This window comes from Amblyraja radiata, chromosome 1 (genome assembly GCF_010909765.2).
Source record: "Amblyraja radiata isolate CabotCenter1 chromosome 1, sAmbRad1.1.pri, whole genome shotgun sequence".
Classification (NCBI taxonomy): Eukaryota; Metazoa; Chordata; class Chondrichthyes; order Rajiformes; family Rajidae; genus Amblyraja; species Amblyraja radiata.
In genome coordinates this window covers 8,022,244-8,043,079 of record NC_045956.1, presented here as the reverse complement: position 1 = coordinate 8,043,079, position 20,836 = coordinate 8,022,244, and the positions used below count along the sequence as shown (strand labels likewise).

General features: G+C 41.4%; 1 protein-coding gene across 2 annotated transcripts in view; it reads right to left on the bottom strand.

Moving 5' to 3' along the window:
- The window catches only part of bbs7 (Bardet-Biedl syndrome 7), a 57,774-nt gene that overhangs the window by 13,706 nt on the left and 23,232 nt on the right, over positions 1–20,836 (bottom strand). For both annotated transcript variants that reach the window (XM_033017181.1, XM_033017182.1), the window contains 9 exons: positions 19,500–19,572; positions 17,404–17,520; positions 16,499–16,629; positions 14,114–14,198; positions 10,332–10,434; positions 8,228–8,420; positions 7,991–8,065; positions 6,210–6,272; positions 2,197–2,336 (listed from right to left, as the gene is read on the bottom strand). In XM_033017181.1, the coding sequence (XP_032873072.1) occupies positions 2,197–2,336; positions 6,210–6,272; positions 7,991–8,065; positions 8,228–8,420; positions 10,332–10,434; positions 14,114–14,198; positions 16,499–16,629; positions 17,404–17,520; positions 19,500–19,572 (980 nt within the window). The remainder of the gene's footprint in view (positions 1–2,196; positions 2,337–6,209; positions 6,273–7,990; positions 8,066–8,227; positions 8,421–10,331; positions 10,435–14,113; positions 14,199–16,498; positions 16,630–17,403; positions 17,521–19,499; positions 19,573–20,836) is intronic.

Sequence of the window (20,836 nt, the reverse complement as noted above, 5' to 3'; positions counted from 1 at the left end):
TACATTTCATCCACTTGCCCCACCCACTTTCCCAAGACTAGATGAAAAGTTGCCATCTGCCGTGTGGAGCCCTCTATGTATTGTCGGAGGAAACTCTCCTGAACACATTTAACAAGTTCCACCCCATCTAAACCTTTCGCACTATGATATACCCAATCAATATTGGGAAAGTTATAATCCCCTAGTACGACAACCTTATTAGACTCGCTGCTGCCTGCAATCTCCTGACACATTTGCTCATCTAATTCCCTTTGACTATTTCTGGGCCTGAAGTACACCCCCAACAAGGTGAGCATCCCTTTCTTATTCCTCAGCTACACTCATATAGTCTCACTAGACAAACCGTCCGTAATGTCACTCTGCCATGACACCCTCCTTAACCAATAATGCAGATTCCCAGAATTACCCTCACCTCAGGTACATTTAGCAGCCAGATCTGCCCCTCTTTTAACCAGGCTTCCATACATACAACATCCAATCACCGTGACTATCCATGCCCTATGTTCATCTGCCTTACCCATCAGGCCTCTTGCATTAAACTAAGTGCAATTTAAAGCACCATTCCATCCTCACTCCCTGCCTATCCATACTTCTAACCTCACTTGCATCGGTCCTGTATAATATCCCACCCCCGTTAATCTAGTTTAAGCCCACCCATGTAGCACAAGCCAAACCTGTCTGCCAGGATATTGATATCCCTCCAATTAAGGTGCAACCCATTCCTCTTGTGTAGGTCACCTCTGCCCCAGAAGAGACTCCAATGGTCTAGAAATCTGAATTCCTGCCCCAGGGACCAACTCCTCAGTCACACATTCAACTCCCCGATCTTCCTGTTCTTACCCTCACCAGTACGCTTTGTTAAGATACTTCAATTAATGTAACAATTTATGTATGATTCTTTTGAAACTGCATGCCCATTTGAACAATGCATCCTTCCTGAATTGTCGTACCCACATGATACACTGAACGACTGTAATTTATTGAGTTGCAATATTGCACTAATATTATGTTTTGATTTATTGAACTTTCTTTTGTCTATCGTGGTATCATTGATTACTGTTTATAGACCAGTTATGCTCTTTCAAGTAAGAATTCATCGTTCCGTTTTCAGTACATGTGACAAATAAACACTCCAGATTTGACTCTCTTACTTCATAAATCTCACTGGAATCTCAATTTATATCTCTATCCAATGAGTTACTATAAATAATGTTTACATATAATTAACATTCATATGGATAAGAAAATAAATGCTTATTAAAATGATTTATCTCAGAAAGGCCATGTTCTTCACACTTCAACTACTTGCTTGGGATGGAGAGATTCAGTTATGAGGAGAGATTGTTTTTCTTGGAGCAGAGGAAGTTAAAAGGGGCATAATGGATGTGTATGCAATCATCGGTGAGACCAAACATAGGCTTGGCGATTGTTTCGCCGAACACCTCCGCTTGGTCCGCGTTAACCAACCTGATCTCCCTGTGGCTCAGCACTTCAACTCCCCCTCCCATTCCGAATCCTACCTTTATGTCCTGGGCCTCCTCCATTGCCAGAGTGAGCACCACCGGAAACTGGAGGAGCAGCACCTCATATTCCGCTTGGGCAGTCTGCATCCCGGTGGCCTGAACATTGACTTCTCCAATTTCCGGTAGCCCGTGTTGTCTCCTCCCCTTCTCAGCTCACCCTCAGCCTTCTGGCTCCTCCTCTTCCTGCCTCCTCCCCCCCACCCTGCATCAGTCTGAAGAATTGTTTTGGCCCGAAACGCTGCCTATTTCCTTCGCTCCATAGATGCTGCTGCAACCGCTGAGTTTCTCCAGCAATTTTGTCTACCTTGTATGCAATTATGAAGGGTGTAGATAGCTAACTAAACTGAGAGAACATAGATTTAGGATAACGGTTTTGAGATTTAGAGAGGATCCAAGGGACCTTTATCACAGAGAGGGGTGAGTACTTGGGATACACTGCCTGAGAGAATGAGTGGTGGAAGCACAGTAAGCAGAATGTGTTCTGCAACATTTAAGAAGTGTTTTGATGAGCACTTGGATAAACTAGCAGATAAGGCTTTGGGCCAAGTGCTGGAAGATGGGATTAATACTTTGGGTGCCCACTGAAGGGTATGGATGTGGTGGACCGAATGGCCTTGTTCCATGATGTTTTACTCCAAATTGCCATGACCTACTTAGCAAATTATTAATCTACCTGTTATGATCAATAACATGCGTCCTCTGATGTAGCGATAGTGGTTTGATTTGATACTGATGGACCTGGCATGTTTTAGGCTGGAGACGTGGGGTGATGTAGGCTTGTAATGTTCCATGCTGTCCTTCAATTGAACGAATCTGCAGAAAGAAGGGGAAGTTTATATTCTGGAAAGGCATCTTATTCTCTATAACCCAGTCTTCAGAATCATAAATTTGGAACAGCTACACAGCGGTACGTTAAATTGATCCTCTAAATTTCCTACAATACCTTTGAGCTTGGAAGATAAAAAATAGAATACAAGATGTTGCTTTCAGTATAATTGTACATCTTGATGGCTACTCATAATGTCAGTGGTGGCCTTAGGGAAGCAAGTGGCAAATTTGATCATTTATATTTTACAGCATTTCCTAAATTTGAACTTGAATCTCAAATATTTATTAACATGCAACAATACAAGTACAGGAATGGACCCTTTGGCCCACAATGTGAACATGCCTAGCTGAACTGATCTCTTCTGTCTGCACATGATCCATATCCCTTTATTCCCTGCATTTCCAAATGCCACTATTGTATCTGCCTCCACTACCATCCCTGCCAATGCTTTCCAGGCCCCCACCACTCTGTGTAAAATAACTTGCCCGGCACATTTCCATTACACTTTCTCCCTCTCACCTTATAGCTACGTCCTCTAGTGTTGGACATGTCCACCTTGGGAAAGGGGTTCTGCCTGTTTACCCTGGACAGGGCAAGATTGTGCCTCTTGTAATTTTATATACTTCTATCACGTCTCCCCTCAACCTCTGACGTTCCGGAGAAAACAATCCAAGTAGCCAACCTCTCCCTGTCGCTGGAACCCTCTAATCTAGGCAGCATTCTGGTAAACCTATCTAATGATTAACATATCTAATTCAATATTCTTGGAAAGATTTCAATCTATGTGAAGGTTCCACATATTATTTTGAGATTCATTTGAGGCTAAGAAAGAGACTCAATTATGTCAGGCCTTTCAGAATCTCAGGATGTGCTAAACGTTTTACAACCAAATGCAATAATTGTGGCAATGAATGAGGTATAGCAAGCAGCTAGACCCCACAGAGAGCAAAGAGGTAATGATGGCATGTTATATTAATATTGGTTGAGGGGTAAGCATTGGCTCATGTGCACAACTTCACGATTCTTTGATCCAATATGGGATCAAAAATAATTCATTTCAAACAAAATGAGCATTTTCAATTTGTATTCTGCCTTTTATCCAGACTTGCTACTTGTGATCCCACTGGCCCTGACTTACCAGAACCAGGTGCGGAGGACTGAACAAGCTGATTCCTTCCACATTTGGAAGACATTAGAAGCCTCCATTGATAGGTAGATCTCAAACAGTAGTCCACTGGAGCCCTGACCTCAAATGAGCCTGCCAACCTTTTGCAGGTGCCCGATGGAAGTGGAGCCCTGCCTTCTATCAAAGCTATATGACAACTTATAAAGCTGTTTGGAAACAACTAAGACTTCTTTAAATAATGAAAAACAAAATTAAATTAAAGCATTACAATTTTAGAAAAATAAAATATTAATATAAAGTAAAATAAATGAGAAAAATAAGTGAATCTGCCTTGCCTTTTCCATCTAGCCTACAGAGACAGGATTTATGTTTAATTCAATGGTGTTGTTGCTCCTAGCCAAGGACTGGCTCGCAGCGACAGGGAGGAATGACAGCTGGGCTGGCACCTCCAATTCTACATGTGCCAGTCTAGCAGCAGGTTAAGTTGACTCAACAATTTAATTACCTGGAGCAAAGGCACTGCGACAAATTCCATTCATCGGCCATTGTCAGCACATTTCAGCAAATATCCCCCCCACTCCCAAATTATAGGGAGGTTTCACGGCAGTCGGGTCACGACCCATGATCCGTGCTGTTGCTACGCTACGCCAAGTGGAGTACACGCGATGAACTACAGGTAGGCACTTACCATTGGCGACAGATGGCACAATGGGCTAAGTGTTCGGCTGGCAACCGGAAGGTAGCCGGTTCGAATCCCGCTTGGAGTGCATATTGTCGTTGTGTCCTTGGACAAGACACTTCACCCACCTTTGGCTGTGTGTGAATGTGTGTGAATGTGTGCGAGTGATTGGTGGTGGTCGGAGGGGCCGTAGGCGCAGATTGGCAGCCACGCTTCCGTCAGTCTGCCCCAGGGCAGCTGTGGCTACAGAAGTAGCTTACCACCACCGAGTGTGACTGAGGAGTGAATGAATAATGCGATGTAAAGCGCCTTGAGTATTAGAAAGGCGCTATATAAATCCCATCCATTATTATTATTATTATTGTTTCCAGCGTAGCGGGCCCGTTAAAACCTGCCGAAATGGTCAATTTTCTGCGCTGTAAATAATTATGGAAATCGGGATAAGCGTGTGAGACATTTATAGCCTACTTCAGAATTCCAAAAGTGAGGAGATATGACGGTAGATAGAAGCGAGAGCTGAAGGGACAACAACAGCCCGAGTGCTTAGCGAACATTGGCTGTTTGCTCTCTGCATTTCATCAACTAAGGCATTATTTGTGTTTTTTCTTGATTCCTTTGGCATCTAAAAAGTTTCAGAAGTGATAAATCTGGCTGTAGATTTTTTAAATCGCCCATGGTTCTCAAGTGGGTTTTTACATACAAAATGAAAACGCATCTGAAGAAAATGTTACAGCCAGATTTATCACTTCTGAGACTTTTTAGATACCAAAACACAAATAATGCCTTACTGTTGATGAAATGCAGTGAGCAAACGCGATAATTCCCAATATTTCCAATTCCGATATCTGCACGGCCAATGTTCGGCAAGCACTTAAGCTGCTGTTGTCCCTTCAGCTCTCGCTTCTCTATACCTTCATTTCGCTTCACTTTTGGAATTCTAAAGTTGGGTACATGTCTCTCACACTTACCCCGACTTCCACAATTTTTTACAGCGCAAAAATTCAACATTTTGGTGGTTTTTAACAGGTAGGAAAGTACGCGTTTCTTGCATTAATAACATATACCGGAAGTTACGGATGTCCTCCAGATGGATTGAGCGGATTAGATTTAAAATAATAATAATTTGAAAATCTATACAAAATAATACATTGTGTAAATTTAGGATGAATGGGTCATTTTCAGATTGGTAATCAGTAACTAATAGAGTGCCATTATTAGTGCTATATTCTGGAAAGGACCCTGCATATCAGAGAATATGAACCAGTGAAGTACATGAACAGGCCTTCAGTTCACAATGTCTATGCCGAACATGCTAAATTAAACTAATCCCTTCTGCCTGCAAATGAGTATAGAAGCTGGGACGTAATGTTAAAATTGTACAAGGCATTGGTGAGACCAAATCTGGAGTATGGTGTACAATTTTGGTCGCCCAATTATAGGAAGGATGTCAACAAAATAGAGAGAGTACAGAGGAGATTTACTAGAATGTTGCCTGGGTTTCAACAACTAAGTTACAGAGATAGGTTGAATAAGTTAGGTCTTTATTCTCTGGAGCGCAGAAGGTTAAGGGGGGACTTGATAGAGGTCTTTAAAATGATGAGAGGGATAGACAGAGTTGATGTGATCAAGCTTCTCCCTTTGAGAATAGGGAAGATTCAAACAAGAGGACATGACTTCAGAATTAAGGGACAGAAGTTTAGGGGTAACATGAGGGGGAACTTCTTTACTCAGAGAGTGGTAGTGGTGTGGAATGAGCTTCCAGTGGAAGTGGTAGCGGCAGGTTCGTTGGTATCATTTAAAAATAAATTGGATAGGCATATGGATGAGAAGGGAATGGAGGGTTATGGTATGAGTGCAGGCAGGTGGGACTAAGGGAAAAAAGTTGTTCGGCACGGACTTGTAGGGCCGAGATGGCCTGTTTCCGTGCTGTAATTGTTATATGGTTATATGGTTATGATCCATATCGCTCCATTCCTTGCAGTCATGGATTTTAATTATGGAATTGCTTTTTTTAATTAGAGAATATTTTACAAATTAACAATTTTATAGTACCTTTAGTTCCAACCTGGTAGTATTTGCTTGACATCGATAGGTAGCCAGGAGAAAATTACCATTCTGTGTGGAAAAATAAAATGAAGTTTGCTTGTAAATGCTCGGCCATTTTAAAAGCTGATAGTATTTCATGTTATCTACTAGTTTAAAAAAAATTATTATCTTTTAGGTGCCCTAATCTGTCTTTCACATCCCCTAAAAATTGTATGTATATTTTCAATATTGTTACCTCAAATTTTATCACCTGCCCTTTTAAGTTACTGTTTAACTTTAATCTTTCACATGGAACAAAATTCTCTGATGCACCCCTTAATCTCCTGGAAAATGTTTATTTTTCCATCTGCTAACCTCATAATTATAAATCCTGCATAAATAGTGTAACAAATGTCTGCCAACTTTCCTAACTTGACATCGCAACTTGTGTAATTTCTTAAAAACATTCAATGCTGTTGTTATCTAGATCTTTTTTCTACATTTACACCAATCTGACTACATAGGCTGTTAATTTTTAATTCTTCTCCCACCGTCACATTAGTTAGTTGTTCCATTTCTTCTTTTCAAATCCAATGATTTGTAAATCAAATATAATGACCTTGTATTCAATGTACCCATCACAGAAACATAACAGTCCAAGTTTCCCTAGAATACTCCAAAAGATGCTCTGACAGGGTAAGATGTCATCCAAAGCACCCTGTACTGAATGTGTTGGGCCAAAGGGTGACCAACGCCAAAGTTGCCTGCTGCTACCACATTACAGTATAATGTACTGTTAAAAAATAAAAAAAGTGACTTCTTAGTCAAATAACTTTATCTTCTTTGACAACAAGAAATGATAATGTGAACATTGCTGGAGAGAGAAGAAAGAATGCAATATATTCCATTTATATAGCAATTAAAATACCTCCTAGCAGTGCTTGCACACCTCAATTTTTTTTTCCTGAAATAAATTCCTAAATTTCCTTGAATTTGATGGTATTTCCTGAAATTTAAGCTTTCCCCAACTGCGAACGCGCGGATACCGGGCCCACTGTGCATGCGCAAGGAGACAGCGTCATTTTGCGTCCCCACTGTGCCACCGGCGCAATTTTCAATTGTGCGCGGCTGACGGGCCTCCCCCAACTGCGCAGGCGCAGATGGACGTAAAAAAATGTATTTCCCCAAATTCGGTCACGTCTCCCCACGCGTACGCAGAGGGCCTGGAATCCGCATGTGTGCAGTTGGCGAGGCAGTCGCACATGCGCAGTTGGGGAAGGTTTACCTGGACGGGAAACTTCCCGAAATTATTTAATTTCCATAAAATTACCCGAAGACAACCAGAATTTCCCAAATTTCGGGTAATTTCCTTCAAAGTGGAAAGACTGCCTCCTAGCTTTGTAGCTGAAATGTGACTGGATTGATTTAATGCAGTTTTGCAGACAAGACATGAGTCCAGTGCACAAGCATTAATAGACGTAAAGAATGATCTTTGTGGAATCAGAAGTAATTAGTGTCATTCTTGAATCTGATGAGTCAGCAATATAACGGATTCACCACTCGCTCCACATATTAACTCTAAGTCATTGTTGGATCAAGAATTCGCTGGGAATCTGCATGATCACTTGGTTTACAAGTCTGAATATTGGCAGCATTGACACAAAGTAGATGAAAGTAGTAAAAGTCTGGGTCTAAAAATTACCGTTTTTCCAAGGGAATAATAAAACATCTCAGTTAAAATGCCTTAGTTCAACATCAATATAAATATTTTATTGAAACTGTTCCAATAAATCTTATATATTTCATACCCCTGCATCACACCCGCTGAAGCTGACCACAGCTGAATTTTTGTCCACATCCAGCAGATCAATTGGGACATCACTCTGTGCAGAGACACAAGCAGCTAATAAATAATCATGCTTAAATCTCAAAAATCAAACTTAAATTTAGCTTTACATTAACATGTATAAGGAAAGCTAATGTTATCCATCACATTTTTCTTTGCAACACATAACTGCTCCAAAGGTATATACAGTTGTACTTACTTGGAGCAGCACATTGTCAATGGCTGTCTGTACTTCAAGGGTGAGGCTGTAGCTGGCATCATCACGGTTTAGAGTGAATTTATCATTCACACTAAACACAGGCATTGCTGAAACTGCACCACTTGAATGTGCTGATTGGTGGTATTTCTCACGTTCATGTAGCACCTTCAATTGTAACTGGTCCAACTCCGCCCTGATGAAGATGAAAATCCCAGTTAACATAGAAACATAGAAAATAGGTGCAGGAGTAGGCCATCCGGCCCTTCGAGCCTGCACCGCCATTCAATATGATCATGGCTGATCATCCAACTCAGTATCCCGTACCTGCCTTCTCTCCATACCCCCGATCCCTTTAGCTACAAGGGCCACATCTAACTCCGTCTTAAATATAGCCAATGAACTGGCCTCAACTACAAAGTTGATCCACATACAAAATTATCTTCATGTCCCAAGATAAGAAAGTGGGTATTAAGTTATAAACACTTTTTCTGAAAATCCTTAAATAACCTTTTATGCAATCCTTGTAAATCTTAACATCCTCGTAAATCTTAACATCCTCGTAAATCTATTTTATTTTTGAAGATTGAGGATGTTGGCCAAACTCAAGGGTCTGATCTATAGATAGAGGTTTGGACAGGCTAGGAATTTATTCATAGGGGAGATCTTATAAAGGTGTATAAAATCATAAGGTGAAAAGATCGAATTAAATACAAAGTCCCTTTCCCAGGGTAGGGGAATCAAGAACTAGAGGCCATAGGTTTAAGATGAGGATGGAAAGATTGAATAGGAATCTGAGAGATAACTTTTTCACACAAAGGGTGGTGGGTATATGAAATGAGTTGCCAGAGGAAGTAGTTGAGGCAAGTATAAGAACATCTTCTAAACTAAATTTGGACAGGTACATGGATAGGAAAGGCAGAGCGGAACATAGACCAAATACAGGCAAACAAGACCAGCTTAGATGGGGGAATCTTGGTCAGTATGGTATCGTCTGAAGTACTTTCTACCTTGTTTCTACTTTGAGAGCTCATTTATCAAATTAGAATATCCGCATAAAAAGTCAAGAAATTAAGTATAAAAGAATCTTACAGTAATGACAATGCAAAATGTTTTTGTTTTATAAATGGGCAATGTGGTTGAAGTAGAGAGTTCAGATATCTACCTGGAAGAGCAGCATTGGTAATCCCAGGTGTTTACTTAGTACAAATCAACCCACACTGTGAAAGTTCATAAAATATAAAAACATAATGAATTATTTTAGTCTCAGAGTGGACTAGAAGGCATGGGAGTATTGGATATGGTTTCCATTCTGATGACTACCAAACGATTTTGATGGCAAGTGCATGCCTGTGCTCAATAACCAAGAATTCCTGGCCAGATTGTATGAATACATAGACACAAAAAGCTGGAGTAACTCAGCGGGACAGGCAGCATCTCTGGAGAGAAGGAATGGGTAAGACCCTTCTTCAGACGCATACCTCGACTACATCCTATCCTCCCTGGTCAAATCTCTCCCGACCTATGTCCAAGATACCTCACACGCCCTTCGTCCCTTTAATGACTTCTGCTTTCCGCGCCCCCTCTCCCTCATCTTTACTATTTTTCCGCGGAGTTACTCCAGCTTTTGGTGTCTATCTTCGGTTTAAAACGCCATCTGCAGTTCCTTCCTACACTTTATATGAATACATGATACATAACATGAAATATGATTGGGATTGATGCCTGAGGTCTGTGGGAGTCCAAGCCAGCAAAAAACAGATGAGAAGTGAAAAAAGGACAAAATATTTTAATAGTAATGTATGTTACCTTTAAGTACCCTGGCAGAGATTAATCAATTATATTAAGAAGTACAAATAATAGTGCTGCTTGCGATGTGTTTTGTGGAAATAGATGCAGATAGGGGAATCAGTTATAGAATGTATACCCATTTTTGTCTTCACTGTATTCAGACCCTGTATTCTAAAGGCTATCACAATGTGGCATTGTAAGAAATGTTTGTGTTATTTCACAGTATGGATTTATTGTCTTTATGCTGTTTTTATTCAAAATATTCCCCAAACTACAACAAAAAAGGCCAAATATAAAAGTGACTATTACATCAGACCTCATATTCGAGATTTTACTCTGCATCTCTTGGTTTATCTTCACATCATCACAAGCCCCTGGCTCTCTCTGAACTTGCTCTGTAGTTAGAGCCATCACCCAGCCTATGGATGAAATAACAGAAATAGAAAATACCATCAACCCCAGCAATGCTCAAAGCACCAATCTTAAAAATACACCTGCAATTATTTTTACAAGTAGATAGCAGGATAAATGCAGTCTTAAGCTCATTTTCTTGCATCATCAAGCAACCACTGGGAAGAATCCTAAGATTTCGTGTAAAATATAGTTAGTTGCTGTAAACCAGTAATTGTAAGTGTATATAGCAGTCCATGCAGTCGATAGTCATTCTGTTCATTTTAAAACAATGGCAAGTTCCAGCAAATGATTTAGAGAGGTATCAGTCATCATCTGCCAATTTAATTTATAATTTTAATGAAATAATGCTTTGATGCATAAAACAGTAATAAAAAGGAAATTATTATCTACCAGCAGGCATATAATACTTAAGAACGCATTGAGAAATAGTTTAGAGGAAGGATAAATATAAGGTTCAATAAAAACTTCATGGCATCTGCCAAGCTAATTTGTGAGACGCATCTTCTTTTCCCACCAAGCTTCTCCTAAGGTAACTTCACTTATCCTTATGCCCAAGTCCTGATCTCTGAAGTGCATCCCATTAGATTGTTAAGCACTTATCTTTTATTCCTGCCGCATAAGCTCAGTCAATGTACATATTTCCAGCAACTTGGGTAGAGGGAATTAAACCCCCTCCTTCCCAAACCTGATTTCCCTGTCATTTCTTCTCTACAATCCATCCTCAATTCCTCTATTCTCCGTTGCAAAATCAGTGACTACAATGTCACTTCACAAATACATATCTATCTTTCCTGAACATCCATGTATGAACACTTCCAATCAAATTATTCCTCCTAGAAAGGCAGTGAAACATCTTTTAACATTACAAATTATATCCCCTATGATATTGTGCACTATCCCTTCTCATCCTTCTCGACATGTCTAGAGCCTCTGAAAAGATTGACACTAATCCTAATCTTAAAATCTCCTCTGTTGTCCAGCAGCCTGAAGCTGCCATTGGTGGACCCCATTCTCGGCATGTCTCCAACGACTTGCACTAAACGGCAAGGATACATGATACCTTATCATGTATCCTTGCATTAAACATTATCCCCTTATCATGTATCCTTGCACTAAACGTTATTCCATTATTATGTATCTATACACTGCAAATGGCTCGATTGTAATCATGTTTTGTCTTTCTGCTGACTGGATAGCATGCAACAAAAGCTTTTCACTGTATCTCGGTACACGTGACAATAAACAAAACTGAACACGACTCATACAGACCTACATATGCATCGTAGAAGATACATCAAACCTAAGTTTGGGAACAGCACGGCCTAAGACTGCAAGAAATTGCAAAGAGAATTGTGGATATAGCTCAGTCCATTACACAGACCAGATTCCCCACCATTGACTCCATCTACACTTCATGCTGAGTCAGGAAAGCAGTCAAGGACTTTTCTCACCCCGGTCATTCCTTCTTCTCTCTGCTCCTGTCAGGCAAAACAGCAGTATAGCAGCTTGAAAGCACATACCACCAGACTCTTGAACACCTTCATCCCCTCAGACTTCTGAACAGTCCTTCATAGCTATGATACAGTCCTGATTCTCCAGCCTAACTCATCACGGACATTTGACTTTTTCACTGCAATGTTAAGAACTGCAATGGCTGCAAAATATAAACTAAGGTCCACAATAAGGAAAGCCAAACACCATTATGCCACCAAATTAGAACAAGAAATATCAACAAACAACACTAGAACTGTCTGGAAAAAACTCCAGGAAATGACCAACTACAAAAAGACATCCACCCCCATCCCAGATAATGATCACCAACTCCCAGACAGATTGAACACTTTCTATGGCAGGTTTGAACAGTCTCCAGTCCCTCCACCATTGTCCCCCTCTCCTCTTCCTCCACCTCCATTCCGCATCCAGGAGGCCGAGGTGAGGAATACCTTCAGGAGACAGAAGAAAAATAAATCTGCAGGCCCAGACAACATCAGCCCAGCAGTGCTTCATCACTGTGCAGCAGAACTGGCCCTTGTATTCACCGGCATCTTCAACTCATCCCTCTGCCAATGTACAGTGCCCCAGTGCTTCAAACAATCCACCATCATCCCTGTGCCCAAGTCCAACACATCATCCTGCCTCAATGACTATAGACCGATTGCCCTTACATCTGTGGCCATGAAGTCATTCGAGCGCATTATTCTTGCTCACCTCAAAACCAGCACTTCTTCCAATTTGGACCCTCACCAATTCGCATACAGAGCCAATAGGTCAGTGGAAGACACAGTCAATCTGGCCATTCATCACACTCTGCAACACCTGGAAACCGCCAACACGTACGCCCGCATCCTTTTCATGGACTTCAGTTCGGCATTTAACTCCATCAACCCGGTTAAACTCTTCCATAAATTAACGGACATGAAGATCGACCCCTGCATCTGTCACTGGATCTACAGCTTCCTTTGGAACAGACAACAGAGGGTGAAGATACATAACACAATATCTCTCCCCCTGCACCTCAGCACAGGAGCCCCTCAGGGCTGCGTCTTGTCCCCCTGGCTATTCTCACTCTACACAAACCAACTCACATCCCAGCATAGTTCAGTTAAAATTTACAAATATGCAGATGACACAACCATCATAGGTCTCATCTCGAACAATAATGAAACAGAATACCGCACTCAAACACACAAAGCAGTCACTTGGTGCACAGACAATAACCTCTCACTTAACACATCAAAAACACACGAACTCATCGTTGATTTCAGACGTAAGGCACAACCCAAGACCCCCCTACTCATCTCAGGCGAACCCATATCCACCACTGACTCATACAAATTTCTAGGCACCCACATAAGCAATAACCTCAAATGGAAAATCAATTCTAATCACATCTACAAAAAAGCCAACCAGAGACTCTTCTTCCTCCGCCAGCTCAAGAAGTTTAGAGTAAGGAAACACCTCCTAATCAAATTCTACACAGCCATCATCCAAAGCATGCTCACTTTATCAATTACAGTCTGGTTCAGCAGTTTAGACACTCACTCCCGCAATAAATTACAACGCATAGTTAATAAAGCATCCAAAATCATCAGCACTCCCCTCCCATCAATAGAATCACTCCATCACAAACGGTCTGTGTCAAGGGTGAAGAAAATCATCTCTGATCCCTCCCACCCAGCACACCACATCTTCCACCTGCTCCCATCAGGAAGGCGCTACAGCTCACTGTCCGCCAAGACATCTCGATTTAAAAACAGTTTTTACCCACACGCAATCCGAATTCTGAACACACTATGATAACAGCACATATCCTCCCCATGCATGAACTGTATATTGTAAACTGTATATTGTAAGATGTTGTGTTTTATGTTATGTTTGACGGGAATCAGCCTACCTTGTAACATCCTGTACTGAACCTGAATTCCACCAGCTTGACTGTGTGGTCATTAAATAATCAATCAATCAATCAAACTATATTCTGCACTCTGGTATCTTTCTCTTCATTCTATCTTTCGTACTTGTGTTTGCCTTGATTGTGCGCATATATCGTATTATGTGATTTGATTGGATAGCTCATAAGCTTTTCAATGTACATGTTTTCACCTGATAACAATAAACCTAAATTTTGTTTCATGAATAAAAAATCAAATCTGAAAACAGAAGTTATTTTATTTATTTACATACCCGTGTACGTGGCTGTCAAAATTTCATCATATCCCTCTTTTCCAACACATCCTCCTTGAATAGACGTGATACTTTCAGACAAAGTCTAGAAAGTGCAAGAGTACACAAAATTCATTTTTAACACACCACAAACATCAGAATGTTCAGCTTCAAAGTGATATGAAAATATCTCGATTAAGCAGTGACACAATATTCCTGTCACAGAATGGAATAATAATCAGCCTTGCACTGAATGGCACAAGTTATTGTTGATTCTGCAAAACTTCATCTTCAGACGCAGTTTTGATCCTAATCTTTGGAGTCGCCTGTGTGGAGTTTGTACATTCCTTTTGAGTACTCATACACAAAATAACTGAAATAACTCTGTTCATAGAAACATAGAAAATAGGTGCAGGAGTAGGCCTTTCGGCCCTTCGAGCCTGCACCGCCATTCAATATGATCATGGCTGATCATCCAACTCAGTATCCTGTACCTGCCTTCTCTCCATACCCCCTGATCCCTTTAGCCACAAGGGCCACATCTAACTCCCTCTTAAATATAGCCAATGAACTGGCCTCAACTACTTTCTGTGGCAGAGAATTCCACAGATTCACCACTCTTTGTGTGAAAAAAAAGTTCTCATCTCGGTCCTAAAAGACTTCCCCCTTATCCTTAAACTGTGACCCCTTGTTCTGGACTTAAGGACTTCTGGACTCGTCTCTTTTCTTTCCATATAGCTAGGAAACCTTGAGGATAACATTGTAAATGTTTTAGCCACAGTGCACAGTGGTAAAAGTCCACAAAGTGCAATGCTAGCAAAATACTTTTGTCCTGAATGGTATTGTTTCTTCAGTACTCTTTTGTGACAGCCTTCATGATGACAAGCAGTGAATATTTTTCACACTCCTGAATTATAGGTAGTGTGGAGGCTTTTAAGGAATTGAGCAACTAACGATGGGTGAGCCATGCTTTCTCCCAGATTAAGGTTGCCAAGTTTTACATGGTAGGAGAAAGGCAACAAACTTAACAGCATTTATGACTCAATCTTATTGATGTTGCCTACATACCATCAGTGTATATCTGTTTAACAACGTGAAATATCCATTTGTGCAGTTTAAAGGGAGGACGGCGTACACAAAGCCCCAGGAGACAGGCAGGCTACGGACAAATGGAGACAGAGGCTGGATGGGGTTGAAAGAGTAAGAAAGAGATTTCCTTTTGCTTTGGGGACAGATGGAAATAGAGGCCCCAGAGATTTAAGGGAGCATGAATTGGAGGGCCTATAGGTTTAAAGGCAGCATTGGAAATTGACGTTTCATCGGTTGAAGGGGACTAAAATAACAGAGGGGTCATGGATTTAAAAACATGGAAGACATAGGTGCCATGAGTTTAAAGGCATCATGACAAACATAAATCTTATAGGTTTTGAGGGAGTTCAGGAAGAAGAGGCTCATGGGCAGTGCTGGAGACCTGGGTTTTGTGGGCCCAAAGACCACAAGGAAAATAGGAGGTCTTTGGGTTTGGGAGAAGCATGGGAAACAGGTGCTTTGTGGTTTCATAAGCAGTGTGAGAGACAGACCATGGCTTTAGGAGCAGCACAGACAACAGAACCCCTGTATTTTTCATGGCAGCATGGGAACCAGAAGATCAGGCATTAAGAAACAATGTGGAAGACGGAAGCCCATGGGTTTAAAGATGTCAAGTCAAGATAGTTTATTGTCATGTGTCCCTGATAGGATAATGAAATTCATGCATATCTGACACAACAGAACATAGTAGAACATTGACTACAAAACAGATCAGTGTGTCCATATACCATTATATACGTAAATACACACATGAATAAATAAACTGATCAAGTGCAAATAACAGATAATGGGTTATTAATAATCAGAGTTTTGTCCGAGCCAGGTTTAATAGCCTGATGGCTGTGGGGAAGTAGCTATTCCTGAACCTGGTCGTTGCAGTCTTCAAGCTCCTGTACCTTCTACCTGAAGGTAGTGGGGAGATGAGTGTGTGGCCAGGATGGTGTGGGTCCTTGATGATATTGTCAGCCTTTTTGAGGCAGCGACTGCGATAGATCCCCTCGATGGAAGGGAGGTCAGATCCGATGATGGACTGGGCAGTGTTTACTACTTTTTGTAGTCTTTTCCTCTCCAGGGCGCTCAAGTTGCCGAACCAAGCCACGATGCAACCGGTCAGCATGTTCTCTCATGCAGATAGCATGAGAAACAGGCCTAGTGAGTTTTGGAGAAAGTCACAAAGCCAGAGACCATGTGGATATGGGCAGCATAGGACAAAAGATGCAATGAATTTAGGGTATTGCTGAAGCCATTAGATATTGGTTCAAATTAACCTATACTAAAATTATGTCATCTTTATCCTCCCAAGGATTGAAGACTTACATGTTCGTATCGAAGGACAGGCTCACTATTGTTATCAAACCCATAGATTTCCACCATTCCATCATCACGGCCAACAAGTAGCTCTTTGACACCATCTCCCAGAACATCATAATAGTCAACACAAAGAACACCTACAGTCCATACAAAAACAAATCATTCTATTTTATTACCCGCAGTTTCAACATTTCATATAACATTTTATTTTTTCCCTTAACTGCTCCCCCAAATATCATACCAAATGAAAATGAAAATACATTGCAGTTCATTCAAGAATCAGGTCAAGATATTGTTTTTTTTTCTACATAGCTAATTCAAATGCATTCCATGAAGATTAATGTTGCATCCAGTAGAAGCTAAGAACCATTATTTTCTTGACCTATTAAAGTCATGAGCAACTGTGGAAATCTCACATTATTCTGGATGATATCAGATAACAGCAGAGACAAAAATACATACAAATGCATACTACATTTACCCGAGAAATTACTTAAGAAAATCAGCTACTTTTCCCTTTTGTAGGATTGCATTTCAGTTACTATTCATGAGGAATAAAACAAGGACTTAGACCTTGCATATCAGATGTAATCTATCCAATTACATTATGAATTTAAATTACACTCTAGACATAGTCATATGCAGTCACTGACAATTCAAAAGTAAATCAAAGTGGGAAAAAAAAGTCTGGAAATAATTAATTTGTAAAGGTTGATGAAATGACTTCAAGCACTCGTGCTTAAATTAGTTATTTGCTTTAACTCGGTTTTAATTTTGTTAGTTTAACGGTTGCTTTTACTTTACAGGGATTAATTGGTTCACTGAGCCTCAAGGACAGGAAGATGCACAAAGATTATCGTAAACAACATTCATCCAATCGCAATTAAAAAGCAATACAAAATACCCCTTACCTCCCCTTTTCTTCTCATTGGAGACTTCCCAACGATGTAATGGAGAACTTTGAGTGATTTGTACCAGTCCTATTTTCCCATCAGATGTTCCATATATTAGCTCTTCTCCAGAGTCACCTAAGTATATAAGAAAGTATATAGTCCAGCTTTATACAACATAACAGCATTTACAAAAAAAATGATTTAATAAAAGAAAATTATTCTTAAAAGTCACAAATAAAGCATGCATTTGGGAGAAAATGTTCAATATGTATATTCTGAGATGATCCTGAGCAGTAAAATAAATCTCGCTAGAATCTTCGCAAAGCTACCGAGACATAGTTGAGTCCCAGTATAATCACTCAGACACCCATTGACTGTGCAACACCTGGATAAGAAGGACATCTACATCAGACTTCTATTCATAGACTACAGCTCTGTTTTCAAGACCATTATCCTAACAAAGCTCATCTCCGAACTTCCCCTCTGCAACTGGATCAATAGATCACAATCAGTAAGGATAAGTGACAAATCATCTTCTACGATAATCCTCAACATTGGTGCCTCAGCTCCCTATTATACTCCTTATACACTGCATCCAAATACCAACCCAACTCAATTTACCATTCGCAGATGACACCATCATAATGGGCCAGACATCTAATAATGGCAAGATGGAATACAAAAAAAGAGATTGAGAAACTTGTAACCTGGTGTCAAGACAGCAACCTCTCACTCAATGTCAGCAAGACAACGAAGATTGTGATTGACTTCAGAAAGCGAAGCAGCCTTGTATACATTGATGGTGCCAAAGTACAGATGGTCGAAGGTTTCAAGTTCTTAGAAATAAATATCACCAGCAATTTGTCTTGGACCAGCAACATCAAAGCTACGGCTAAGAAAGCGGCAAGTCCCCAACAACCCTCACCAACCTACAGATATGTAATCATAAAGCATTTTATCGAGATGCGTCACAGAATGGTTTGGGATCAGCTCCATCCAAGACGGCAAGAAATTGCAGAGTTGTGCCCAGACCATCGTGCAAACTAGCCTTCCTTATATTGACCCTATCTACACTTCACGCAGCCTCGACAAGGTCATCAGCATAAACAAGGACCAGTCTCACCCCGCTCACTCCCTCTTCTCCACTCTTCCATCAGGTAATCGGTACAGAAGTTTGAAAACGCATACCTCCAGATTCAGGGACAATTTATTTCCAGCCGTTATCAAGCAACTGAACCATCCTCTCACCAGCTGGAGTGCAGTCCTGCCTGACTTCCTATTTACCTCAGTGCAGACATTTGAACTATCTTTAATCGGACTTTTTCTTGCACTAAATGTTGTACCCTTTATTCTTCATCTGTACACAGTGGCCCGCTCGATAATAATCATGTATAGTCTTTTCTTTGACTGTCTAGCACATAACAAAAGCTTTTCACTGTAACTCAGTACATATGACAATAATAACTAAACTAAATTAAAGGGCGGCAAGGTGGCGCAGTGGTTGAGTTGCTGCCTTACAGCGCCAGAGACCCGGGTTCAATCCTTTTATATTCAGTATGCATTTGGGAAAGCTACAAAAAAATGCAATCTTTTTTTATGACATTAGGTTAGTTGAATTTAAGGCTTAAAGAAGGCATGGACAAGGACCGTTTTTTTGGTGCCAATTCAATTGGGTCAATTGGGTATTTAGTAGTAAAGATAGACACAAATGCTGGAGTAACTCAGAGAGTCAGGCAGCATATCTGGAGAAAATGGATAGATGATGTTTCGGGTCGGGACCCTTCTTCAGACTATATTTATTATATTTACTAGGAAGATGCATACACTTAATATAACATTGTAACAACATCATACCCGGTGATCAGCCATGATCATATTGAATGGCGGTGCAGGCTCGAAGGGCCAAATGGCCTACTCCTGCACCTATTTTCTATGTTTCTATACACAGCAATTGGAGTAAAGGAATGAGCTATTGTTCAGTGTCCTGGGGTATTTTATGTAACCATCATTCAATGCCGTGTAGGTCGATGACAACATTTTATGGGCACAAACATACATTAATTGCAGAATAAACTATAAATATTTCTACTCCTGGTGTCCAGCACTATATGTACCTCCATTTCCATTGTTTAATGCCAAAACTTGAGGTACTCCAGGGACTTCCACCTCATACAACAGGTCAGATCCCTGGTAAAAAACACAGTGAATTCAAGATTGTTAAATTTGCTGACTATAAAGTGTGCTAAAATAAAATAATCAAAAATGACTTTAAATATTCTCAATTTACTTTTATTTAGAAAATAAAACACATCCGGAAGTGGCGGCGCTGGTGAACGGCTGCGGCTCGCCTGCAGTCCGTTTGTCTTTACTTTTTTGTGTTGTTTTTTTTCGTTTTGTCTAGTTAAGTTTTTGGTTTTTAGGTTGTGTTTATGTGGGGGGGGTTGAAACGGGGCTTGCTGTCTCTCCCTTCGGGGGAATGCGACTTTTTTGTCGTATCCCCCTTCTCTGCCTCCGTCTGCGCTGAGGCCTAATGGCGGAGCTGGCGACCTCGAGACTCCGGAGGCAGCCAGTCAGGACTCACCCTGGGCTCGCTCCCATGAGGGCGGCCCAGCTCGGGGCTGGAACGGCGCTCCCGTGAGGGGCTGTGACGCTCCCGTGAGGGCGGCCTGGCGAGGGGCTGAGACTCTCCCGTGAGGGGCTGTGGCGCTCCCGTCGGAGCGGCCCATCCCGAGGGTGGAATGGCGCTCCCGTCGGAGCGGCCCAGCTCGAGGGTGGAATGGCGCTCCCGTCGGAGCGGCCCAGCCCGAGGTGGAATGGCGCTCCCGTCGGAGCGGCCCAGCTTGAGGGAGGAACGGCACTCACGTGAGGGCGATCCGGCTAGGGGCTGGAACGGTGCTCGGGTGGCTGGGACGGCGTCCTGGCGGCTATGACCTGAGTCCTGGGTTCAGCCGCGGGCCAGCGGCTGCGACCGTTGGACTGGAGGGTGGCAGCTTCCACCACCCCCGGGCCGCGGTGTTTGAGCCGGCCCGTTTGCGTGGTTCGGTGAGCCGCGGGACTGTTTGTGCCATCGCCCGGTGGGGAATCGCCTCAGCGCAGAGGGAGAAGAGGAGGGAAGAGACTGCAGCCCTAAGATATTTGCCTCCACCACAGTGAGGAGGTGCTTGGAGGATACACTGTGGTGGATGTTAATTTGTGTTTAGTGTTGTTTATTATTGTATGATTGTATGTATGACTGCAGGCACGAAATTTCGTTCAGACCGTAAGGTCTGAATGACAATAAAGGAATTCAATTCAATTCAATTCAATTTAATTCAAAACCTTCATCTTGAGAGGTTATTTAAAAATGTGAAAATGGAGCAAACTATAATTGGCCAATGTTCCAGATCAATCCTCATGCTTGTTCCCTACAATTTCAAATTTACCCAACTTTAGCTTTAAAGATATTTGGAAT